Genomic DNA, 26,905 nt, shown 5'->3' with positions numbered 1-26,905 from the left:
TTTCGTCTTCTTTATGGTTTCCTTTGCTGTGCAAAAGCTTTGAAGTTTCATTAGGTCCCATTTGTTTATTTTTTATTTTATTTCCATTTCTCTAGAAGGTGGGTCAAAAAGGATCTTGCTGTGATTTATGTCATAGAGTGTTCTACCTATGTTTTCCTCTAAGAGTTCGATGGTGTCTGGCCTTACATTTAGGTCTTTAATCCATTTTGAGTTTATTTTTGTGTATGGTGTTAGGGAGTGTTCTAATTTCATTCTTTTACATGTAGCTGTCCAGTTTTCCCAGCACCATTTATTGAAGAGGCTGTCTTTTCTCCATTGAATATTCTTGTCTCCTTTATCAAAGATACGGTGACCATATGTGCGTGGGTTTATCTCTGGGCTTTCTATCCTGTTCCATTGATCTATATTTCTGTTTTTGTGCCAGTACCAAACTGTCTTGATTACTGTAGCTATGTAGTATAGTCTGAAGTCAGGGAGCATGATTCCTCCAGCTCCGTTCTTCTTTCTCAAGATTGCTTTGTCTATTCGGGGTCTTTTGTGTTGCCACAAAAATTGTTAAATTTATTTGTTCTAGTTCTGTGAAATATGCCAGTGGTAGTTTGATAGGGATTGCACTGAATCTATAGATTGCTTTGGGCAGTATAGTCATTTTCACAATGTTGATTCTTCCAATCCAAGAACATGGTATATCTCTCCATCTGTTTGTATCATCTTTAATTTCTTTCATCAGTGTCTTATAATTTTCTGCATACAGGTCTTTTATCTCCTTAGGTAGGTTTATTCCTAGTTATTTTATTCTTTTTGTTGCAATGGTAAATGGGAGTGTTTTCTTAATTTCACTTTTAGATTTTTCATCACTAGTGCATAGGAATGCAAGAGACTTCTGTGCATTAATTTTGTATCCTGCTACTTTACCAAATTCATTGATTAGGTCTAGTAGTTTTCTGGTAGCATCTTAAGGATTCTCTATGTATTGTATCATGTCATCTGCAAACAGTGACAGCTTTACTTCTTCTTTTCTGATTTGGATTCCTTTTATTTCTTTTTCTTCTCTGATTGCTGTGGCTAAAACTTCCAAAACTACGTTGAGTAAGAGTGGTGAGAGTGGGCAACCTTGTCTTGTTCCTGATCTTAGTGGAAATGGTTTCAGTATTTCACCATTGAGGATGATGTTGGCTGTGGGTTTGTCATATATGGCCTTTATTATGTTGAGGAAAGTTCCCTCTATGCCTACTTTCTGGAGGGTTTTTATCATAAATGGGTGTTGAATTTTGTCGAGAGCTTTCTCTGCATCTGTTGAGATGATCATATGGTTTTTCTCCTTCAGTTTGTTAATATGGTGTATCATATTGAATGATTTGCATATATTGAAGAATCCTTGCATTCCTTGGATAAACTCCACTTGATCATGGTGTATGATCCTTTTAATGTGCTGTTGGATTCTGTTTGCTACTATTTTGTTGAGGATTTTTGCATCTATGTTCATCAGTGATATTGGCCTGTAGTTTTCTTTCTTTGTGACATCTTTGTCTGATGGTGGTATCAGGGTGATGGTGGCCTCGTAGAATGAGTTTGGGAGTGTCCTCCCTCTGCTATATTTTGGAAGAGTTTGAGAAGGATAGGTGTTAGCTCTTCTCTAAATGTTTGATAGAATTCTCCTGTGAAGCCATCTGGTCCTGGGCTTTTGTTTCTTGGAAGATTGTTAATTACAGTCTCAATTTTAGTGCTTATGATGGGTCTGTTCATATTTTCTATTTCTTTGCTGGTTCAGTCTCAGAAGGTTGTGCGTTTCTAAGAATTTGTCCATTTCTTCCATGTTGTCTGTTTTATTGGCATAGAGTCGCTTGTAGTAATCTCTTATGATCCTTTGTATTTCTGCAATGTCAGTTGTTACTTCACCTTTTTTATTTCCAATTCTATTGATTTGAGTCTTGTCCCTTTTTTTCTTGATGAGTCTGGCTACTGGTTTATCAATTTTGTTTATCTTCTCAAAGAACCAGCTTTTAGTTTTATTGATCTTTGCTATTGTTTCCTTCATTTCTTGTTCATTTATTTCTGATCTGATCTTTATGATTTCTTTCCTTCTGCTAACTCTGGGGTTTTTTTGTTCTTCTTTCTCTAATTGCTTTAGGTGTAAGGTTAGGTGGTTTATTTGAGATGTTTCTTGTTTCTTAAGGTAGGATTGTATTGCTGTAAACTTCCCTCTTAGAACTGCTTTTGCTGCATCCCATAGGTTTTGGGTCGTGGTGTTTTCATAGTCATTTCTTTCTGGGTATTTTTTGATTTTCTCTTTGATTTCTTCAGTGATCTCTTGGTTATTAAGTAGTGTATTGTTTAGTCTCCAAGTGTTTGTAGGTTTTACAGATTTTTTCCTGTAATTGATATCTAGTCTCATAGTGTTGTGGTCGGAAAAGATACTTGATACGATTTCAATTTTCCTAAATTTACCAAGCCTTGATTTGTGACCCAAGATATGATCTATCCTGGAGAATGTTCCATGAGCACTTGAGAAGAAAGTGTATTATGTTGTTTTTGGATGGAGTGTCCTATAAATATCAGTTAAGTCCATCTTGTTTAATGTATCATTTAAAGCTTGTGTTTCCTTATTTATTTTCATTTTGGATGATCTGTCCATTGGTGAAAGTGGGGTGTTAAAAGTCCCCTGCTATGATTGTGTTACTGTCAATTTCCCCTTTTATGGCTGTTAGTATTTGCCTTATGTTTTGAGGTGCTCCTATGTTTGGTGCATAAATATTTATAATTGTTATATCTTCTTCTTGGATTGATCCCTTGATCATTATGTACTCTCCTTCTTAGTCTCTTGTAATAGTCTTTGTTTTAAAGTCTATTTTGTCTGATATGAGAATTGCTACTCTAGCTTTCTTTTGATTTGCATTTGCATGGAGTATCTTTTTCCATACCCTCACTTTCAGTTTGTATGTGTCCCTAGGTCTGAAATGGGTTCTTGTAGACAGCATATGTACGGGTCTTGTTTTTGTATTCATTCAGCCAGTCTGCTCCAGATTGGAGCTTTGAATCTTACATTAAGGTAGTTAACGATATGTATGTTCCTATTACCATTTTCTTAATTGTTTGGGGTTTGTTATTGTAGGTCTTTTCCTTCTCTTGTGTTTCCTGCCCAGAGAAGTCCCTTTAGCATTTGTTGTAACGCTGGTTTGTTGGTGCTGAATTCTCTTAGCTTTTGCTTGTTTGTAAAGGTTTTAATTTCTCTGTTGATTCTGAATGAGATCCTTGCTGGATAGAGTAATCTTGGTTGTAGGTTTTTCCGTTTCATCACTTTAAATATGTCCTGCCACTCCCTTGTGGCTTGCAGAGTTTCTGCTGAAAGGTCAGCTGTTAACCTTATGGGGATTCCCTTGTATGTTATTTGTTGTTCTTCCCTTGCTGCTTTTAATATTTTTTCTTTGTATTTACTATTTGATAGTTTGATTAATATGTGTCTTGGCATGTTTCTCCTTGGATTTATCCTGTATGGGACTCTCTGTGCTTCCTGGACTTGATTAACTATTTCCTTTCCCATATTAGGGAAGTTTTCAACTATAATTTCTTCATATATTTTCTGCATCCCTTTCTTCCTCTCTTCTTTTTCTGGGACCCCTATAGTTCGAATGTTGGTGCATTTAATGTTGTCCCAGAGGTCTCTGAGACTGTCTTCAATTCTTTTCATTCTTTTTTCTTTATTCTGCTCTGCAGTAGTTATTTCCACTATTTTATCTTCCAGGTCATTTATCCGTTCTTCTGCCTCAGTTATTCTGCTCTTGATCCCTTCTAGAGAATTTTGAATTTCATTTATTGTGTTGGTCATCACTGTTTGCTCTTTAGTTCTTCTAGATCCTTGTTAAACGTTTTTTGTATTGTCTCCATTCTATTTCCAAGATTTGGGGTCATCTTTACTATCATTATTCTGAATTCTTTTTCAGGTAGACTGCCTATTTCCTCTTCATTTGTTAGGTCTGGTGGGTTTTTACCTTGCTTCTTCATCTGCTGTGTGTTTCTCTGTCTTCTCATTTTGCTTATCTTACTGTGTTTGGGGTCCCCTTTTCGCAGGCTGCAGTTCGTAGTTCCCGTTGTTTTTGGTGTCTGCCCCCAGTGGCTAAGGTTGGTTCAGTGGGTTGTGTAGGCTTCCTGGTGGAGGTGACTAGTGCCTGTGTTCTGGTGAATGAGGCTGGATCTTGTCTTTCTGGTGGGCAGGTCCACGTTTGGTCGTTGTTTTGGGCTGTCTGTGTCCTTATTATGATTTTAGGCAGCCTCTCTGCTAATGGGTGAGGTTGTGTTCTTGTCTTGCTAGTTGTTTGGCGTAGGCTGTCCAGCACTGTAGCTTGCTGGTCATTGAGTGGAGCTGGGTCTTGGCGTTTAATGGAGACCTCTGGGAGATTTTCGCCGTTTGATATTATGTGGAGCTGGGAGGTCTCTTTTGGACCAGTGTCCTGAACTTGGCTCTCCCACCTCAGAGGCACAGCCCCGACACCTGGCTGGAGCACCAAGATCCTGTCATCCACACAGCTCAGAGTAAACGGGAGAAAAAAAAGAAATTAAGAAAATAGAAGGTAAAATAAATAAAATAAAATAAAGTTATTAAAATAAAAAATGATTATTAAAAAAAATTTTTTAATTAAGAAAAGAAGAGCAACCAAACCAAAAAACACATCCACCAATGATAACAAGTGCTAAAAACTATACTTAAAAAACAAAACAAAAAACGGACAGACAGAACCCTAGGACAAATGGTAAAAGCAGAGCTATACAGACAAAATCTCACACACAAGCATACACATACACACTCACAAAAAGAGAAAAAGGGACAAAAAAATATACATCGTTGCTCCCAAAGTCCACCTCCTCAATTTGGGATGATTCGTTGTCTATTCAGGTATTTCACAGATGCAGGGTACATCAAGTTGACTGTGGAGGTTTAATCCGCTGCTCCTGAGGCTGCTGGGAGAGATTTCCCTTTCTCTTCTTTGTTCACACAGCTCCTGGGGTTCAGCTTTGGATTGGGCCCCGCCTCTGCGTGTAGGTCGCCTGAGGGCGTCTGTTCTTCACTCAGACAGGACGGGGTTAAAGGAGCAGCTGATTCGGGGACCCTGGCTCACTCAGGCCCGGGGGAAGGAGGGGTACAGATGCGGGGCGAGCCTGCGGCGGCAGAGGTCAGCATGACGTTGCACCAGCCTGAGGTGCTCAGCGCGTTCTCCCGGGGAAGTTGTCCCTGGATCCCGGGACCCTGGCAGTGGCGGGCTGCACAGGCTCCCCAGAAGGGAGGTGTGGACAGTGACCTGTGCTCGCACACAGGCTTCTTGGTGGCAGCAGCAGCAGTCTTAGCGTCTCATGCCTGTCTCTGGGGTCCGCGCTGATAGCCGCGGCTCGCGCCCATCTCCAGAGCTCCTTTAAGCGGCGCTCTTAATCCCCTCTCCTTGCGCACCACGAAATAAAGAGGCAAGAAAAAGTCTCTTGCCTCTTTGCCAGCTCCAGACGTTTTCCCGGGCTCCCTCCCGGATAGCTGTGGTGCACTAGCTCCCTTCAGGCTGTGTTCATGCCGCCAACCCCAGTCCTCTCCTTGGGATCCGACAAAAGCCCGAGCCTCAGCTCCCAGCCCCCACCCGCCCCGGCGGGTAAGCAAACAAGCCTCTCGGGCTGGTGACTGCTGGTCGCCACCGATCCTCTGTGTGGGAATCTCTCCGCTTTACCCTCCGCACCCCTGTTGCTGCGCTCTCCTCCGTGGCTCCGAAGCTCCCCACTCCGCCACCCGTGGTCTCCGCCCGAGAAGGGGCTTCCTAGTGTGTGGAAACCTTTCCTCCTTCACAGCTCCCTCCCACTGGTGCAGGTCCTGTCCCTATTCTTTTGTCTCCGTTTTTTCTTTTTTCTTTTGCGCTACCCAGGTACGTGGGGAGTTTCTTGCCTTTTGGGAGGTCTGAGGTCTTCTGCCAGCGTTCAGTAGGTGTTCTGTAGGAGTTGTTCCACATGTAGGTGTATTTCTGATGTATTTTTGGGGAGGATGGTGATCTCCACATCTTACTCTTCCGCCATCTTGAAGCTCCTCCTTAAAGTGAAAACACCTGTCATAGCTAATTTGACAATAAGTATAAGTGCCAGTCATTCTCTTAATATATCTCTTGAATAAGAATCTTAGAGATGAAAATATATTGCCTCCAGAACGCCTGCTGATGGGCTAAATCTTGAGATGTACTGTGTTTCCTATGCCTGGAATTGACTCTGCTTGGTGTGAAAGTTTTCACCAGTATACCACTTGAAGTTAGTGCTGAGACTCAGCTGCTGGGACAAGAGGAGCATTCACATAGGTTTTTGTGCACAATTAGTTTCAGTGCTACTCGCCAGTCTAAGGAAAGGGCAGTTGGAATGGGGTTGTTAGATATACTTTACTACTTTTATTTATTTATTTTATTTATTATTATTATTTTTTTGCGGTACGTGGGCCCCTCACTGTTGTGGCTCCGGACGCGCAGGCTCAGCGGCCATGGCTCACAGGCCCAGCCACTCCGCGGCATGTGGGATCTTCCCGTCCGGGGCACGAACCCGCGTCCCCTGCATCGGCAGGCGGACTCTCAACCACTGCGCCACCAGGGAAGCCCACTACTTTTATTTTTACAGCTTTTATTGAGTCAAGATTATTTCCTTGAGTGCCTGCTATGTTTCAAGGATTAGGCATACCAGAGAAGTAAGACAAGGTCCCTGTTCCATCCACCCTGCCTCCATGACAAATTAGTAGATCATTACAACATACGGAGAGGGAGGGTATGCCCAGAATGCTATGGAAGATCAGAGGAGAGCATCTAAAACTAACTTTAAAGAAATGTACAAATCTCTGTTTATACAAACATGACTTACATGCCTTGAAAATTGAATTCAATCATGGTACCTATAAGAAGGAAATGTATTCTAGCAAATATTTTTTTAAGATAAGATTTGCCAAAAACAGTGTGCTCTAAAAATAAATCAATGTAATGACTGATCTAGGAAATCTTAATTATTTCCTTAATTAATTCAATAGTCAGAGCTCTGAAAGAATTAATGACCCATTCACCAAAGTCATTGTGAAAATGCTCAATTTAAAGATAGCTTTTCAACCTATTCTCCCAGCCTCCTTGCTGAACTGAAATTGTGGAAATTGTCCTCCGTTTCTACTCATTCACAGCCCTCTTCAAACTGGTCACTGAAACACTGTTTATTCTGCCACCTAAATATTTCTTTAATCCATCCCATTTTTATTCTCATCACCATTATCGTAGTCTGTTTGTCCATCAAACCTCATTTGGATTGTTACAATGATTTTCCGTCTGGTCTTCCTGCTTCTAGTCTTACCATCTTCTAATCCTCCTCCACCAACATGAAATCTACTTACATCTTATTCCCACTTAAAATCTTTCCAACCTTTGCCATCATTGACAGAATAAAGCCCTTAGGATGGCATATGTGGCCATTGACCACCCAGCCCTTGTCTGCCTCTCCGTATTTCACCTTGATCTCTTGCAACAGACCTCCTTGTGCCATGGCAGGTGGTAAAATTCCTAGAACATGCCCTGCTCTGGACATGCTGTTCCCTATGCCGTTCTCCCACTCGCAGGCTGGCAAGCTCTATGCATCCTTCAAGACTCAGTTAGTAAATCCTTCTCTTTGTGAGGTCTTTCTGGTAGTCTCATTCCATCACACTATCCCTGTACCTTGTACAATACCTCTGTTATGACATATATCTCCTCACCGTAATTTGTGAGAAATTCTTCCCCTCCCCAAAATAAGGTTCACCTCTAGTTAATGGAAAATTGAGGGGATCACCCCATCACTCTTCATCTTTGGAGTCCTCCTGGGCAGGGAGAATAGGTGTCAGTAATATGGCCTCAAAAGATTTCTTACTTGAAGTTCAGGGAGGACTTGAACACACTGAGGGGCTGCTCCAGAGCTTATTCCACTGACTGTGTCTCTTACACAGTCTGATGTCACATGCTTTCCTAAGTAAGTACCTTTGATGAATTGAAAAGAGCACCTCAGAGAACAACATATAAGACACTCTGCCTGGGGAGAAAGACCCGCAGGGCCAAGTAAACTTGCCAATGATGCATCGTTTTGCTGAGGCAGCAGCTTTTCTTGTCGTGAGCCGACGACTTCCTCGGGCCTATAGATGTCATGTTAAACTTTAACGATATCTGGGCTTCCCTGGTGATACAGTGGTTGAGAATCTGCCTGCCAATGCAGGGGACACGGGTTCGAGCCCTGGTCTGGGAAGATCCCACATGCCATGGAGCAGCTGGGCCCGTGAGCCACAACTACTGAGCCTGCGCGTCTAGAGCTTGTGCTCCACAACAAGAGAGGCCGCAATAGTGAGAAGCCCGTGCACCGCGATGAAGAGTGGCGCCCGCTTGCCGCAACTAGAGAAAGCCCTGGCACAGAAACGAAGACCCAACACAGCCAAAAATAAATAAATAAAATGTAAAGTTTAACGATAATCTGGAGCGTACAAAGGAAGAACAAAATAGGGACTTCCCTGGTGGTCCAGTGGGTAAGACTCCACGGTCCCAATGCAGGGGGCCCCGAGTTCAATCCCTGGTCAGGGAACTAGATCCCACATGCTGCAGCTAAGGTCCTGCATCCTGCAACTAAAACCCAGCACAGACAAAATAAAAAATTTTTTTAAAAAATTGATAACAGCCTTTGGGGATATAGAAAGAGTGCATATGACCTCTCGTGTTACACCCAGCTCTTGCCTCAGCTCCCCCAAATACCTAGAGATTTGGGATTGGTTACCAGCTGATCTCTAATCTCCTGGATATAAAGATTTGGAAATGTTCTGATCCAAAAAAAAAACCTAAAAGAAAAGTAAGAAGAAATCTGGCTTTAAATGCTGCTTATTTCTTATTCATCATCTTCAAATATTGTCGACTGAATTACTGGCTTCCTGTTAGGTTTTGAGGATTTTTCCCCTTTGTGTATCTTCATGGAGAAGCCTGGCATCTCCACTTTTTCCAGCAGGAGTGGTTTTCTGCTTGAAGCAGGCCAATAGTGCCCAGGTCTAAGAGATCTAAAGAGTCAGAAAAAAATTCAAGCAACGGGCTTAGCTCTGCATTTAGACATAGAGTCAGAGGATTATAAATCCAACCCAAAGCTGCATAGAAGTATAGAGCTGTAGGTTGCTCCCGCAGGGGACATACGAGAAAAATCGAAGGACGGCAGTTCAGCATAATGGAAGGAGTGTGAACTTTGGGGCAAGGTAGGCCTGGATTTGAGCCCCACATACTAGTTGTGTGGTCTTAGATATGTCATTTAACTCCACTAAGCCTTGGTTTCCTCTTTGGTAAAATGGGATTAATAGAAACCTTTGTTATGGAATTGTTAGCATCAGAGAGAATGCTTGAGGAATGCTTTGCATGTTTCTCTTAAGAAATGGTAGTTATGATTTTGGGTTTGTGTTGAGAGTGATCTGATAGACTCTGATGTTCCACCCAATCCCCTGGGAGTGCTGTTGGCAGTGGTCTACATCCAGTGACTGCTCAAGCAGGGGTGTACAAGGCCTGGCTATTTTGGTTCAACTTGAAATAACTCTGAAGGACCATTCTAGCTCCAGAGCTCTCCATAGTTCAGCCTAGTCGACACTAGGCCTGCATCGCAGCTCACCTTCTCCCTCGGCCCACTCCAGCTTTCTTTCATAACTTTCCATGGGTGTCAATTCCGAGAGCACTCCTTAAAAACATCCTGCATGCTAAACTCCATCCCAGAGTCACTTCCTGTATAACCTGACCTGTGACAAACGACAAGGCAGGTATCCAATCCTATGTTATTAATCACCCATTGATCTGAAGCCCAAAGAAGATCCTGGGCACCTTGGCTAGGTGTCGGGAAATATTTTAGAAAGACAGGCAAAGCATCAGAAAAACTGTAAGGGAAAGAGGGAAATACCTAGAGACATGTGGAAGTTGCCCATGGGAAGGTGTCTGATAATTTACAGAAATTAAAAACATCCTAGGGCTTCCCTGGTGGCACAGTGGTTGAGGGTCCGCATGCCGATGCAGGGGACACGGGTTCGTGCCCCGGTCGGGGAAGATCCCATATGCCGCGGAGCGGCTGGGCCCGTGAGCCATGGCCGCTGAGCCTGCGCGTCCGGAGCCTGTGCTCCTCAATGGGAGAGACCACAACAGTGAGAGGCCCATATACCGCAAAAAAAAAAAAACATCCTAACTCCTATTCCACATGATCCCAGGAGCATGAAAGTGTTTTCCAATATCAACTTCCTGAAAGGAACTTGGCTCTGAGATTCACATCAATATAATTACACATACGTAATGATTAGTCTTTTCCAGTATCGAACTTTTAATTCCCTTTTCTATGGCAAGGACCCAGCTAGAGACCTTCCTGGAAGCAGAGCTGTGTTTCCCTTTCCCATGATGTGTGTGGGTGACCAAGCAGTTATTTTGGAGCCGAGCTGTACTGCAGGCCACTTTCTGTTGCCTGGTGGCGTTTAGGCTGGGAGCCCCTTGTACCACTCAGGTGCAGGTGGAGTTCTAATCAGGAGGCCGGACAAAAGGTAATACTTGGGACTCCAATCCTGGAATAATTTCTAGGGTTAAGTTTGACTCTGCTTTGGACAGGGACTCCATCTCCAGGAGCAGTCTTATCCCAACATGATCCTTCTCTGTTCTTTCCTACACTGATCTCACTGGGTATTAGGAGTTGAAGACCCAGGAGGACCTCATCAGGGAAGATGAGCTACTGCTAATCTTCAGCTAATAGCCTGGTCATATCATTTAGTAGCTAATCAACAAACACTTCCTGAGGATCAGGTACAAGGCCCTGGGCTGTGCACTATGAGCGCAAACACTGGGGAGCACACTTCTACCTCTCCTGGTAACAGACAGGAACGGGGACATGAACATGGAGAGGCAGCAGTAGGACGGGTGCATGGTACACATAGTGAGTGCCAGGAGATTGGAGGAAAGAAGATGGCTTTTCCCAAGTCACTTTTTCAGATGTCTCTAAATCCCATGTCTCTGCAGTCCTGAGAACGCTCAGGCAGTGCCTTGCCCATGGGAGGCCCTCAATAGATATATACTGAGTTGGGCATTTTTCCCAGGGGTTTGTCATCCATTTTTTGGCCTTCAAATGACACAATATTCAGTTTGCAGCAGATGTGCAAAATTTTTTTCAGGGGTGACTTCTCTGCGCTGCCGTACAGCCCTCAGGGGACTCTTGGTCTCAGTACTGGCGGCCTTGCTGTGCGGAGGCACAGAGATGACAGGGATGTGCCAGAGACCTCGGGTGTGCTGAGCTCACGGCTCCCGCCTCTCCTGCATTCACCCCTACTCTTCAGGCCGAAGAACTGCTGAAGGAGCTCTGGCACACGTCCACAAGTCTTGCCACCTCCGTTTGCTCTCTCCACCATACTGCAAGGCCTGGACCGTGGTTTCACCTGATGTCCTGGGGAGGTGATCACCCCGCCCCACCTCCAGTGCATGTGAGGAGATACATTTCCAAGCCCAGGAATTATTCATAGACCAAGAGGTACCTGTTGCTGCTCAGCCACTGGAGTAATTATATCTGGAAGAACCCTCAGGAAACTTAAGCTCAGGGACTGGGAGGGCACTTACCTCAAAGCACATCCTTGACTTTTATCTCAGCCCAAGTTCAGAGGCTCTGCCTCCGGGCAAATTTAGGATAGTGTGGGATGAGGTTGGAAGGAACACCTTATCAGCCCCTTCCCATCTCTGTCATTCTCTATCCCTTCTTTACTAGACAGTTGAAGAGTTCTCAATCTTATATTCAGGGTCATGCAAAGAAAACTTCATTCCCCTCCCCAACCCCAGACTGTCACCCCTAAGGCCCTTTCATACAGAAATTCAGGAACCCCACTGCCGCCTGGGTTGTAGTCTAGGAAACAGTGGGCCTGGGGAGGACAGAGGGAGGCACAGCCTCAGCATCCAACCTGAGAAGATCCTGCAGCAGTTCCCTCTGTGTGAGGCTGGAGGTGTGCACTGGAGGATCTAAGAGGATTTTTTCCGTAGTTTACAGCGGAATGTAAAATGACCAGACTCATAGTGGGATAACAGTTTCACATAATGGTCTTCACTGTCTGAGGCCTGCTAGAGGCAGTTTCCAGAATTGAATGAATTCTGTTTAGTTACTCTTCCCATTTACTTTGAGCAATGGCCCTGAGTTTTTCAAATTAATTAAACTAGTGATAAATGTCTTAATGAACATTCACCTTGTAAAGCTACCTGATTACCCTTTTTGTTTTTTTTTTTTCACTTATTTTATCCTCACTTAAGAGAAGATGGACCTGGAGTGTGATTACTGTGGTCAGCTAAGAACAGAATCAGAGGCTCTGGGCACATAAAGGCATAAAGGAACACAAGGTCATTTACACAGAGGGAAACTGAGACTCAGAGAAAGAAAGGACTTGCCCAAATTCTCTTGGGCTCAGAATTTGCTTTTCCTTACTCCCTCACGTCCCTGCTGCCCCAAACTCCCGGCTCAAAGCTGAACACAGAAGACTTTCCTCGCTGGCATGGAACATCCTCGGGGCATCTATCCCATACCCATCTACTTCCCCACCCACTGATGGAGGAATGTTTGGATCCTCGCCCAGGAAAGAGAAAGGAGAAGGCTGGTCATGACAGCCAAGACGGAAGTCTGACTGAGAACCTTAAAGAGCACAGATGCAGGAAGGAGGCAGCAGCAGGCACGGGTCTGGGGCAGCCCCCAGCCCACCTGCTTCCTAGACGAGAGACCCTAGAGGCCAGGGAAGGAAATGTTTTGGAACAGACTCCCTGCCACTGATGGCAAAACTGGGGTGAGAAGGGAGCTCTTTCTCTGAATTAGGTTTGATGATACCTGCCAGCTTTATTTTCTGATGATGTAGCTCATGGCAAAAGGGCAGTGAATTTTGTGCTACTAAGCCATTGAAAGTAAATGGTGATTGGGGACTTGAACTTTCCAGCCAGAACTGGGCAGCTGCCCACTGTCATGAAAGGTAGAGTTTGAAAAATCTGGCAGGAAGGAGCAGAATTCCTCTGTAGTATTGAACCCACAAGCCTAGTGCTCTGAAGTTGGTACTCTTGGTACGTGAGAACATGAAAACTGAATAAAAAGTGAGAGTTGTGGGACTTCCCTGGCGGTCCAGTGGTTGAGACTTCGCCTTCCAATGCAGGCGGGTGCAGGTTCGATCCCTGGTCAGGGATCTAATATCCCACGTGCCTCATGGCCAAAAAAAACCCAAAGCATAAAACAGAAGCAGTATTGTAACAAATTCAGTGAAGAGTTTAAAAATGGTCCACATCAAAAAAAATCTTAAAAAATAAATAAATAAACTGAGCACTTAAAAAAAAAGGAGAATTGTGTTGACAAAGCAGGGGCACAATTCTAGAGCGGTATTTGTCCTGGAGTTCAAACATCCACTTTTTCTCCCCCGTATCCCTGCAGTCCTTGCCCCGAGAGCTGCTAGTGACCAACAGGTGCTGGAGAAGGGTGGATCCAGTCCCATGATCCCCAGACCATCAGCATGGGCATCACCTTGATCTTGCTAAGTCCCATCCCAGACCCACTGGGCCAGATACTCTGGGAGAGGGGCCCAGCATTCTGTTTTAACAGCTATCCAGGTGATTCCAATGCAGGCTCCAGTTAGAACCACTGGTCCAGAGCATGGTATGGTTCTGAATTTGCTTATTAAGGAAACTATTTTCAAGAGAGCTAGCCATTGCCTCCTACCTTACCTCCCCGCTCCATCCCCCTCCACCACTGGGACAGCTGCTGTTGGGAGATCTGGGGTTTGCCCTATTGCTTTCCCAGGCCTCAGCATTTGTAAAATAAACCATCTTTCCACCACCCGCTTGGTTTCTGGCCCCAGCTGTCTCACTCCTCTCCTGGGACTTCCAGTTTTGTTGTTCCAGTGAGGTTGTCTCCACTTAAATGGTGGGAAGGGGGTCATTCATCAGTGTGGCTTTGTACCATCAGTGGGACCACAGACCAAGAGCCGGGCCCTGGACCCTACCTCAGAGGCTTCTCTGCTCTGATGAGAGACTTTTCAAGGGAGGCCCTGGTTATCCTTCTCAGGAGAAGCAATGAGAATGACCTGCCTGGTCCTAGCTAGGGACACCAGCAGCTGTGAGTGACTGAGTGAGCTCTGGGGAACTTGGGACTCCAATCCAGGAGCTGTGAGCTCTGCTTGTTTGTACCTCCCCCTTTACCTGCCAGCAGGATGAGCAGTCACCTGCGGACTGCAGGGGGAAGAGTCTGAAGGTACAGTTCACTCTTGTAGCTTTAATGCCAAAGAGAACCAATTATGGTTTTTGAAAGAGATCGGCGCTCTGGATTAACTTAAATACACTTTTCCAATTTTTTTTTCTTTTTTTTTCTAATTAATGCCAAGGCATTGAAAGGTATGGTGGTTGTTGGAACTGTGTCGTGTCTCATTCCACCTCACTCACTCCTTCCCGAGTGTTAGGAGCGTGTCAAGAGCGTATCAGAAGAAGCTCTGCCTTTGTCCCCGTGGAATTAAATACAGCTGCCAGGCCTCCGAGGGGTTTGGGTGGATGGCATATATTTGATATTTTATACTTTTCTTCTGACCTAGTCTGGGGAAAATAGCCTTGGGATATGGAGAAGATGCAAACCTGTGCCTTGAGAGCCCTGCGGGGGCAGATTTCCAAAATAGTGGCCAACCCCTTAAGCTCGGGGACACTGCACAGGTGGACGTGTAGCCAGGACCCACCTGAGCATTCTTGTCCAGGGAGGACTGGCTTCTGTTCCGTGAGTACACAGCCCCATCGCTAAGGCTGTGTTATGTTCAAGTCCATTCAGCCTAAGGGAAGAAGGGGTCACAGGAGGCAGAGGAGGTTGGTAGGGAAAATACACAGGGTTTTTATGTATATTATGTCTCTTGTTTTGAGCCTCACAATAATCCTTTGAGAGATGTAGTGTTAATCTTGTTTTGTAGCTAAGGAAACGGAAGCTCAGAAGGATTAAGGGACAGGTCTGAGGTCACAAGCTGAGAAGTGGCAGAGCAGGGCCTTGCCTCCAAGCCCAGGGCTCATCCTCAGTGAACCTTCCCAGGGCCCTTCCCCTCTCTGCTCTCTTTGCCTCCACGTCAGCTCCAAGGGAACGTGAGTGACCTGATAGGGTAATTGAAAAGGAGACTGCACCAGGACTCAGAAATCCTGGACTCTTCATTATTGGATGTGTCCAGCCTAGAACCCACCACATTTGTTGGTACTGGCCAATAAGCAGTTTTCTGCTGAGGGGCAAGGAGACTGGGGGGAAGGCTGCAGGATTATGAGAACCAGTGAGGATGCTGAGCTTGACATGGTGCTCCTGACCCTGGCCACCCAGGCCACTCCCCTTAACCCCAGAAATTCCCAGGCTTGACAAATAGCATGTGCAATTGCCCTTTGCAAAAAAAAAAAAAAAAAAAAAAGGCAATAAAATGTGTTGTCAAACTGTCTTTAGGGTTGGGTGCAAGGGGATGTCTATTGTATTTCCTTTTTAAGTAATTTATTTTACTGAAGTATAGCTGATTTACAATGTTGTGCTAATTTCTGCTGTGCAGCATAGAGATTCAGTTATACATATATACATCCTTTTTCATATTCTTTTCCATTATGGTTTATCACAGGATATTGAATATAGTTCCCTGTGCTATACAGTAGGACCTTGTTGTTTATCCATTCTATATATAATAGTTTGCATCTGCTAATCCCAAACTCCCAGTCCTTCCCTCCCCCACCCCCCTGCCCCCGGCAACCACAAGTCTGTTCTCTATGTCTGTGAGTCTGTTCCTGTTTTGTAGATAAGTTCATTTGTGTCATATTTTAGATTCCACATATAAGTGATATCATATGGTATTTGTCTTTCTCTTTCTGACTTACTTCACTTGCTATGATAATCTCTAGGTCTGTCCATGTTGCTGCAAATGGCCTTATTTCATTCTTTTTATGGCTGAGTAATATTCCTTTGTATATATGTAGCATATCTTTATCCATTCATCTGTCGATGGACATTTAGGTTGTTTCCATGTCTTGGCTATTGTGTATAGTGCTGCTGTGAACATACGGGTGCATATATCTTTTTGAATTATAGTTTTTTCTGGATGTATGCCCAGGAGTGGGATTAATGGATCACATAGCAACTCTATTTTTAGTTTTTTGAGAAACTTCCATACTCTTTTCCATAGTGGCTGCACCAGTTTACATTCCAAGGGGTTGTCTATTTGCCCCAAAATGCTGGGCTTTCTTTACAAATTATCTGAAGCAACGTTGTAGGCATAGTTGTATGAGAGGGTGTGCGTGTATGTGTGTGCGTGTTTGTGTGTGTGTGTGTGTGAGAAAGAGAGAGAGAATATGAGCTTCACACAAATACGAAGTGTTGAGTTTTTTTCTAACAAGCCAGGCTGAGTTTTCAGTAATTCTATAGCTATGATATGACTAGTCCACTGAGGTATTCAGCACTGGCTGGAAAAATACAACCGAAATTTATTCCATCAATAGCAAGAAACAGTGACGCTTCTAAGAGTCACTTTACTGTAAAAGTGGCCTCACCACGAGAAAGAGAGACGAGTTTGCTTTCCTTCAGGCCCAGCTCAGGTTTCTTGTCCTTCTGGTAACTTCACCGGATACAAGGAATCCACATAGGAATGGGGACGCCTTGGCTCTTTAAGCATCGTCACTGATATCTCAGTAAGTCCAGCCCTCTCGTTAGCCCTGCTCTTACAAGCTCTACGACAGCAGGTTTGAGGATCTGCTCAGAGGGTCTTAACTGCCCTCGTTGAGTCTGGCTTGGACCATCTGTGCTAACAGAACACGTAGTCCTCCCTCCCATGCCGTTGACTTGCACACAGTGACCTCCACATTCCAGACGGAATGTGTTTTGCCTGCCCCACGTGCATGTCCTCTGCCTAACACAGCATGTGGCGCCGAGCTCAGCCAGTTCTCTGACCCAAGCAAGGACTGCCAACAGGGCTCCCTGAGGCCCCATGCCTGGCATCTGAACCTACACATACCTATTTGCATCATGAAAAGCACCCAGTTCCCTCAGTTTGCATGTAGAATGGCTGGTTATTGGTGCAAGAAGGTGCTGCGTTTGTTAAGGACTAGCTGGGGCCAGTGGCTGCAGGAGTCTGGGTGACCACTGTTCCTCTCTCCCTCTGATCTCTGCCTTCCCTCCTCAGGGCCGGACCTCTCCCCCAGGAGCCACATGGCCACCTGGCTCCAGGGCACCCTCCTGGTGCTACATTCTAGGTACCAAGTACCTGCATGGGCCCCATCCTTCCCAGCCTAACTGCCAAGCTCTGGAGTCCATCTCCTCTGAGAGTAGGGAGCGAGGGCCTGCATGGGGCTAAGCTCTGGCCCTGCTGCGCTGGGGGCAACCCGCTATACGACAGAGTACAGCTGCATTTCTCCCTGCAATTACCCTCCCTCATCTTCTACCAGAGCGAGCTGGCTGCTTTTCTAGCCGCAGCCTCAGCAGTTCCTGGGCAGATTTTGTTGGTTTATGACTAAGCAAGAAAAGTGGGCTCCTGGGCCAGAAGCTCGGCAGGAGTTCTGTCCCTTCAAAGAAAATGTAAATTGGCATGGAAGGTGCAGAGGTTAAGAAATCTGGGGCCCTGCTGTTAGCATTCGTGCCCCTCTCCTCCCTGAGCCTCAGAAAGCCAGGCCGCTTGTAGTGTGCGAACACAGGGGCAGGACCGCACCCCAGTGATTGATTCACACTTCTCGGCTCAGCGTACTCTGCCCTTGGCCCTGAGAAGATGAGCTAATGTGGCTGTTCCTCTGTGACATTAAAGTGCTTTTTTTTTTTTTTTAATTTATTTATTTATTTTTGGCTGCTTCGGGTCTTCGTTGCTGCGCGTGGGCTTTCTGTAGTTGCAGCGAACGGGGGCTACTCTTCGTTGCGGTGCACGGGCTTCTCATTGCGGTGGCTTCTCTTGTTGTGGAGCAGGGGCTCTAGGTACACGGGCTTGAGTAGTTGTGGCACATGGGCTCAGTAGTTGTGGCTCGTGGCTCTAGAGCGCAAGCTCAGTAGTTGTGGCACGCTGACTTAGTTGCTCTGCGGCATGTGGGATCTTCCCAGACCGGGGCTCGAACCCGTGTCTCCTGCATGGGCAGGCGGATTCTTAACCACTGCGCCACCAGGGAAGTTCCGACATTAAAGTGCTTTTACACAGCGCCTGCTCCTGAACCTGGTAGGCGGCTGCACACACATGCCCTTAGACGACACGGATAAGGAAAGCCAGCAAGTCTTTGGCCTACAAGAAGTGTAAATGTAAAGTTAAGACAGAAAAGAGGCTGGGATGCCGTCCTACCCCTAGGGTGCCGGGTGCCTTATCCCTCCCTCTCCAGTCCCCGAGGACAACTTGTTCAGCTCTTGCTTCCTCCCCCAGGCACCCCCCATCCTGGCATGGCCTTTCTACACCCCCGGACTCTTGTGCTTTTGGAGGGCAGGTGCCCACCTCCTGCAACCTTCCACCTCCCCTCTGCCTTCTTGAAGGGCCGTGAAACCACGGCCAGCTCCCCTTTAACTGCACGTGGCCCAGGATCTGAGAAAGTTGTGATGGCTCGTGCCCCCTTCACGACTCAGGTAGTTTTTACTTATAATCTACCTGCCTCACAGGTAAGCTGGATTGAATAAGGCCCAGTGAGTGGGGAGCTTTCTACATGTTAGCTCCTCTTCTCTGGATGCACCACGCCGGAGTCCCTGGGATTGACCCTGTGATGGGTTAAAAAAAAAAGCGGTTCTCCTACCCAAGGGTGTTGACTGTGAGGCAGAAAATGCAATTAACCTTGACCAGTTTAGGTCACCGGCCCAAGCCTGCTTACTGCTTGCTGCTTCAGTGCCTTCCCTAAAGAACAGACAAACCATAGAGAACTAGAACCAGGCCCTCCAGGAAGAAGCACCAATATGAATTCTCCTGACCTCTGAGTTTCAAAATGATTCTAAGGGGCTCATGAATCATTCTGAGCACCATAGAGAGAGAATTAAAAGGATGCATGTGTACGTACTATTATTTTCAAACGTGTGTAGGTGCTATTGTGGTTCATAAAATGTACATTTATTTTTTAGATGGGTGCTTAATACATTTGTTTTGACCCACTAATGTCCTTGTGAAGAGAATAACCTCTGAGGTTTAGCTGGATTCGGGTGCTCTGCCTCAGCTCGCTTGTCCTGAAGATAAACGGCCTCAGGCTTGGAGCCCCGACTTTGTGACTAAACAGTAATCACCTGTCAGCGTGAGTGCCTGTTTCTCCAGTATAATCAATGGCACAACACTGAGCACACAACATATGGGTTAGCATAGCACCAGGGCAACCGCCAGCAAAGGGAAAAGGAGACAGAGCTCACTGGACTTTGCCGTCCCACCAAAAGAGAAAGCTGGCTGCCAGAGAATATTCCAGAAAGCCCCAACTTAAGGCAGGGAGACCACGGAGAGGGAATCCTAGGACACGGCTGGCATCTGGAAGTGCAAGGCCGGAAGTTTTAAATTCCTAAACCCTAGCCCCTGCCAGAGGCTTGCTGTAGAAACCCACCACGAGGGTCCACCTTGTGACCTTCCCCCCAAAGACTTCCTGGGGCCACTCCACCAGCCACAGGAGTGGGTGCTCCAAGGGAGGGGCGATTGCAACTCTGTGTGAGAGGTGTCCCAGCGGCTCTCAGTAGATCCTGCCTTTGTGTTTCTTCTGGGGTTTTAAACTTCATGGGATTCCGCTCTAAGGAGGAGCTCTGCTCCTACCTCTCTCCCTTCCTTCCCTCCAGCCTTGGAGACACAGCAAGGGCAGATGCTTGTCTTCATTAGTCTCCACAAGAGCCTCGTAGCTCAAAACCATGCCTCCACCACGGGTAAGTGGGAACCTGAGGGAACTCTGACTTCATGGTGGGGAGCAGGGGTTTCACCAGATGCTGAGAAATAAAGATAAAAAGATCCTTTTTCACTGATAAAGGGAATGTACAATGGGATGTGTCTTTTTTTTTTTTTTTTTTACAACTACCTAAAGAGAAAAGCCATGCTTCCTTTTTCTTCCTGTGAAGTGGAAGAACTCTGAGGTTGGATCCGCTGAATTTAATGTTCTTACCAGCTAAGAGCCCTACAAGTGTATTTGAGCTGCCAACCCATGAGTATGAGTTGTTTTTGTGGAAGACATGATTCTTTTTTTTTAACATCTTTATTGGAGTATAATTGCTTTCACACAATGGTGTGTTAGTTTCTGCTATATAACAAAGTGAATCAGCTATACATATACATACATCCCCATATCCCCTCCCTCTTGCGTCTCCTCCCACCCTCCCTGTCCCACCCCTCTAGATGGTCACAAAGCACTGAGCTGATCTCCCTGTGCTATGCGGCTGCTTCCCATTAGCTATCTATTTTACGTTTGGTAGTGTATATATGTCCATGCCACTCTCTCACTTCATCCCAGCTTACCCTTCCCCCTCCCCGTGTCCTCAAGTCCATTCTCTGTGTCTGCGGGAAGACATGAGTCTTATCAAAAGTCCATGTGATTTCTGTCACAGAGGTGCAATTTCCCCATGGCTGCCCCAGGCTTCTGCTAATATGGCTGTTGTATGTAAGGAAGCGAACTTCTTCAGCCATTAAAACTCACACCAGGAGGGACAAATTAGGGGTATGGAATTAACAGATACAAAGTACTATTTATAAAACAGGTGAACAACAAGGATATACTCTATACCTCAGGGAATTATACCAATTATCTCGTAATAACCTGTAATAAAGTATAATCTGCAAAAATACTGAATCACTGTACTGTTCACCTGAAACTAACATAATATGTAAATCAACTATACTTCAATTAAAAACAAAAAACTCACCCCAGCTGATCACAGTGTAGTAGCCAGCTTGGTGCAAAGGACAATTTGTAGGGAAAAATATTCATAATATGCAACTGTCTCTTAGTATTCCATTTCAATTGCTTTGAGAGAGATAACAGTACAGGACATGCTGCTTGAGACAGGGTTAAGCATATTTTCTCTGTTTCCAGAAGAACCTTAAAAATGACTTTAAACTCTTCCCACACTCTGGGGCATCAGTAAGGAAAGAGTTGACAGCCCCTGCCCACAGTGACAGTTGTTGACGGAGTCCTTTGAAAGACCTGGTTTGTGGCCCACTGCCCCGAAGTCCCCGTGTGATTCATAACAAGGCTCTGTTGTGAGAGTAGCTCTTGCTGGTGGGAGACCGAAGGGTGTAAGAATGGGGCCAGCTGCCTCAAGGTTATGTTGTGGGCGGGAGTGTGAGGCCGGCAGAAGAGCAGGGGGGGTGCCCACGTGGCACCATCTTCCTTAGTTGAGCTGTCCACTCACTCATCCTTCCAATCCTGCAAGGGTAAGCTTCTTAAGATACTTGCTGAGAGATTTGATATCCTGCCCTAGTTCTCCTTGGAAAAGTATAGGGTGAGCTGGCAGAAGGGACAGAGGTGAGGGGTAAACCTTTTGAGGTCTTAAAGATCTGTCCATTCCAGGAGCAGGGCCAGGTCCTTCTGTAATTACCCGTGGCCTTGGGCCTTGTCATAGGTGAGATAGTTTGGATCTTATAAGACCACCTTGATTTGCATGCGGAATTAAACACAGATCCACCAGAGATGAGCATCTCAGCTGAACTGCGGAGACCACTGGGGTCAGGCCCAGAGATGCTGTCTTGCAGAGCTCCAGCGGTTCTGACACTTCCCTGCAAGTCATTCTCCCAGCCCATCAGAGATACCCAGGCAGGTCCCTGAGGAGAAGGTTATGGGTTTAGAAGTGGCCTAATTTCTTGACATTCTGTAAAACCTTTTAGCCACCCCTCCACCTTCTATCCATTGATTCCACAAATAATTATTGAGGACACACCTGCCATATGCCAAGCCCTGTGCTAAATTCTGGGGGAGGGCTCCTACCCTCATGAAAAGTATGGTGTAGAAAGGGAGCAGATGATAAATAAGTAAACAAATCAACAAGATAATGACAGACTGTCAGTGCCATGAAGGAAATAAACAGGATAAATGAATGAGATAGACAGTGACAGGGAGGGGCTGTTCTGTAGGGAAAGACCTCTCTGCAGCAAGGACATTTGAGTTGAGACCTCAAGGAGATGAAGAGCTGGAGGAAGGGCATCCCAGGCAGAGGGGGTACAAAGACGCAGAGGCAGAAAAGCCTTGGCATGCTCAGGAACAAAGAGATGGTGGCCGGAGAGTGGTGAGAAGAATGATTTGGGGTGAGTTCAGAGAGGAGGCAGGAGCCAGGTCGTGTAGGGCCTTGGAGGCCGTGGTCAGAGCTTGGATTTTATTCTGAGAGCAAGAGAAACCCCTTGCTGACAGTGTCACACAGGAGTGGCAAAGTCATTAAAGATCACTGCGTGCTCGCTGCAGTTAAGAGCCGTGAGGCATATCTATATGTGCTGCTATAGAGTCACAAGATACCGTAATGGGGAAAAATCCCAAGAAGCAGAATACAGTATAAAATATGCTGCTAATGTCTTTTTAAAACAGGAGATGTATATGTATATAGGCTTGCCCGTGTATAAAGTAACCTCATTAAGGATACCCAAGAAGCTGGTGAGGGTTTGCTTCTGGGGATGGGGAACTGCAGCACAGGTAAAAGGGAGACTCTTCATAGTATATTCTTTTGTATGTTTGAATACCTTACTATGTGCCTGTATTACTTATTCATTAAAAAAAGACAGTTTGTCTAAATCGCGGTCACCCTGGCCGCCACGTGGAGAAAGGGTGAGCACAGAAGCAGAAGACTGGCTAGTAGGCTCTGGCCGTGGTCCAGTTGCGAGGTGGTGGTGGCTTCACCTAGGGAGTTGGTGATGGGGATGCAGAGAAGCAGGAGGATTCATGATGCACTTTAGAGGCAGAGCCAGCTGGACTTGGTGAGTTCCACACGACAGTCCAGAGGAACGCTGTGTGCATTATAGGTGGGAACTGGGCCTACCTGACTCTTATCTGCCTTCTCTGACATCTTTGTGGAAGGAAGGGTTCTTGGGCTCCTTCCAGGTGCTGAAAGCCTCAGAATTCCTGAGAATGTTGAATCCATCACAATATGGAGGACATAGTCATGGACATGTGCCCCTTTCACATCCTCATGCAACTGTTACAAACGATTTTTAATGACCATCAAAACACAGTTACACTGAAGAAGCCCGCCCATTTCTCAACGGAGCTTGCTTTCTTTGCAGAGAGATGCCAAAGGCCAATACCTGTTTGACCTTCTTTGCCACCACCTGAATCTGCTTGAGAAAGACTATTTTGGGATCCGCTTTGTGGACCCTGATAAGCAGCGGGTAAGTCAATATTCGAAGCACAGATGGAGGAGAGGGTTGGTCAGTAAGCCTGAGGCCCTGAACTGTCTGTCACTCATGTTCGGAGTTTAGCCGCAGGAGTCGGGGACCAACCGGACCCTGCAGTTCGGTGTCATCTCTTCAGATCATATTGTGAGACGTGGAAGACCCCCGTAGCAGAGCTCAGCCGGAGTGGTCCATCGTTTTTTAGATGCTGAAATGGCAGCCTCGAGAGCTGAAGTGATTTGCCCAAAGCTGCCCAGTTAGAGTCAGGGCAGCTGGGCGGGTGTTGTGGTCTCAGAGCCCAGGTCACAGGCTGAGGCTGTCCTGCCCCTCTCTAGTAAATGGGCTGATTCGCCTTGTTCTGGTTAGGAAGGGTCTCACCTGAGTGCCACAAGAACCCCATCTGGGCAGGACAGAGATGGAGCCGAACTGACGTGGGCTTTTCAGCCCTTGCAAATCCTGCAGTTCTTGTTCTGCTCTACACAACGTGGGCGGCTCTACAGACACAAGGCATTGACAAGGACTGTGATATTCCGGACAGATACAGAAACAAGGCCCCTGACTACTCCAGCTTCATCTCCCCGACTGTCTCCACCCTGCTGTGGCCCCACCAGATGATACTGTGGCTCTCCACACAGTCAGTCTTCTCCTCTTCAGAGCCTTCGCCTGCACAGTTCTCCTCTGGAACGTCGCTTCCCCTTTCCTCACTTCTCTACTCTCCACACTTTCCTTCTGGCTAACTCCTTCTCACATGTAAGGTCTCAGCTTAGGCTTTGACTTCGTCCCGGAAGCCTTCCCTAACCCCTACTCTGACTGAGGGGCCCCTCTGATGTGCCCCCATGTACCCTGTTCTACCCCTATTGGAGTAGAACTTATTACACCATGCTGGTATCGCCTGTTTGATTACCTGTGTTCCTTGCAAAAATATGAGTTCCACGAGGGCATGGACTTTATCTCATTCATCACTGTAACCCATGGAACTAGCACAGGGCCTAGAATGCAGTGGATGCTCAATAAATATCTGCTGAAGGGATGATGAGTGGGTGAGTTAGTGGGTTATAGTGCCATGTTCCTGCCCTCCACTTGCCCAGCTACCCTTCAGGCCCACGCCTGCAGTTCCTATAACTTCCGTCCATCAGCCCTTTGCTCGCTGTGGGGAGGTTCTCTCTGGCATCCCCACCGAGTGGGAAAGTATGCAGAAGCGTTCAGGCCTCACTGCCTCCCTTCCCCACACCCACTGTCGTCTACCATCCTCCAAAAGCACTGTCACCACGAGCCCCAGAGGGCCCCCCTTTCATGGGTCCACACATTTTTTTCATAGCTCCAAACATAAGCTTCATCTCTGTCACCACTGGGGACCTTGGAGCCCCGGAGGGCGCAGCCTCCCACCAGTGCCCAGGGCCGCAGGTAACTCCCTCTCCAGGCCAGAATCAGGTGGTGTTTTTTGTTTCATTCATTCATTTATTCATTCATTTATTAATTATTTGGCTGCGTCAGGTCTTCATTGCTGCTCCCAGGCTTTCTCTAGTTGCAGCGAGCAGGGACTACTCTTCGTTGCAGTGAGCAGGCTTCTCACTGCAGTGACTTCTCTTGTTGCGGAGCACAGGCTCTAGATACACGGGCTTCAGTAGTTGCAGCACGTGGGCCCGGTAGTTGTGGCTCGCAGGCTCTAGAGCACAGACTCAGTAGTTGTGGCGCACGGGCTTAGTTGCTCTGCAGCATGTGGGATCTTCCCGGACCAGGGATCGAACCCGCGTCCCCTGCATTGGCAGGCGGATTCTTAACCACTGCACCACCACAGAAGTCCCCAGGTGTTGTTTTGTTGTTTGATGCTCTGAGCCGCTGTGTCTCCAGGTCACATTTAGGGTTTTATGCTGAAGACTTGAGCTGTAGGAAAGAAGCCAAAGCCTGAATCTGTTTCCTTTGACAAGCCCTGCCCCACTTTGCTGCCATGTTTCATTCCTCCTGGCTCAGCAGAATTTTGAGCATCACCAGTGTTTGAGGAGTGTTGAGGTCAGCCCCTCACCCTGTAAAGGCCCCACTGTCTTGGCATAAATAATATCCTTAGCTCTGGACGATAGTATAAGACCCCCCAAAGTGCCACGACACCAGGAAGCTACATGTCCTCACATGCTCTAGGTGTCTGTTCACTCTGTAATGGTAGAGTCTTAGACTGTTTTTACAAAGGGATTTTGTTGTTGTAGTTTGTTTAGTTTTGGGAGTCAGAGCTGTTTCTCCTTAAGAAGGAAGACCAGTTACCCCAAGGTCTCTTCATCTCCCAAAGACAGTGGCATATGAAGAAAAAAGGGTAAAATGTATCCTGTTCATTATTTTTTAGTTGGATCAGCATGTGCTTGAGGAGGATAAGAGAGTATGTTAAGATGACAAAGATTAAAAGCCAAAGGAGACAGGAAAATAAGGAAATGGGGAAAAGGAGAAATAAACTTTCACGGAGTGACTCCTTCGTGCCAGGCTCCACGCTGGGCGCAAACCTAGATCTTTCAGCCAATGGACGTTGAGTGATGAGGTGCATCAGGCACGAAGCTAAGAGCTTCACATGTGTTATTCGATCCTTACCACGAATGAGATGAGTATCCGCAGTTATACCATCCATTCTCCAGATGAGTGGACGGTCTCGGACAGGTTATGGAACTTGCCCAAGGCAAGTGGCAAAGCCTGTCTCCTGCTCAGACCTGCCTGATGCCAGAGCCTGTGTGGTTTCTGGGGGTTCCATGCTGAATTCATACCCTAAAGTGACACGATTCTGTGCTTTTATTGAGGGTTTAAGGAGAGCAGGGAGGCTTGAGAGGGTCCTTGAGAGCTGTGGGGAAATGGACCTGTAAAGAATTGTCCTAGGTCTACTGATTGCGATAGAGATGGAGGAGATGAGCTCCCTGCCCTGCCCCACCCAGACCTCTTCCCCTGAGCACCAGGGTGGCAGAGCCCAGCGCTCACATCCGTCCCATCATCGCTTGCTCTGCAGGGGTCTCCATGGGGTCTGGGATTTCTCTGGTCCCTCCTGGAGGAGCTGCCCTCACTCCCCCTCCCCTGTTCCTGGCTCAGGCCCTGGTCTCAGACTATTCTCACCCTCTCCTTCAAGCCCCCAGAGTCTGAAGATTGTACCACCTTGGCTCCTTCACCCAAATGCAGGAGGAAGCTCCGCTCTCTGAACCTTCTTTTTACTCTTCTCCTGACCCCTCCTCTCCAACCCAATGTTATCAATTTGCTAGTGATTCTGGGACCCAGATATAGGCAGACAGCTGCAGAAGGTAACTCTGGCCATCACCATATTTGGGGGATCCTGTCAAGATTTCTCTACCAGACCCTCTCTTGGACAAGCTTTCCACCTGCTCGTGGTCTCCTCCAGCCTCACTCCTTTCTGGAGCTCACACTCCAGTACAAACTAAAGTCTTCTCTCCAGCTATTGCCAAGGAGAATAGCCTTTTGTCATTCAGCCTCTCTGCCTTCTGCTGATAATGGATCTATCACTGCACTTAGCTTCTATCTATCTTCGTTTATTTATTTTAATCTATCGGTCCAGTGCCTCAGGGCATTTAGTTTTCTGAGTCCCCGACACTTGCTGTGTTCTTCTCACTGTCCACAATTCTGGTGTGCTCCGCACAG

At 46.5% G+C, this 26,905-nt stretch overlaps 1 protein-coding gene across 5 annotated transcripts in view; it reads left to right on the top strand.

Moving 5' to 3' along the window:
* FRMD5 (FERM domain containing 5) overlaps window positions 1-26,905 on the top strand; it is a gene marked incomplete at both ends in the record, with an annotated part of 341,415 nt that overhangs the window by 272,598 nt on the left and 41,912 nt on the right. For all 5 annotated transcript variants that reach the window (XM_082854359.1, XM_082854358.1, XM_082854357.1 and 2 more), the window contains one exon: window positions 23,177-23,281. In XM_082854359.1, coding sequence (XP_082710485.1) covers window positions 23,177-23,281 — 105 coding nt within the window. The remainder of the gene's footprint in view (window positions 1-23,176; window positions 23,282-26,905) is intronic.

Source organism: Leucopleurus acutus (genome assembly GCF_964270905.1).
Source record: "Leucopleurus acutus genome assembly, chromosome: 1".
Taxonomy (NCBI): domain Eukaryota; kingdom Metazoa; phylum Chordata; class Mammalia; order Artiodactyla; family Delphinidae; genus Leucopleurus; species Leucopleurus acutus.
Note: the sequence above shows the minus strand (reverse complement) of the source record. Positions and strands in the feature narration are given on the sequence as shown.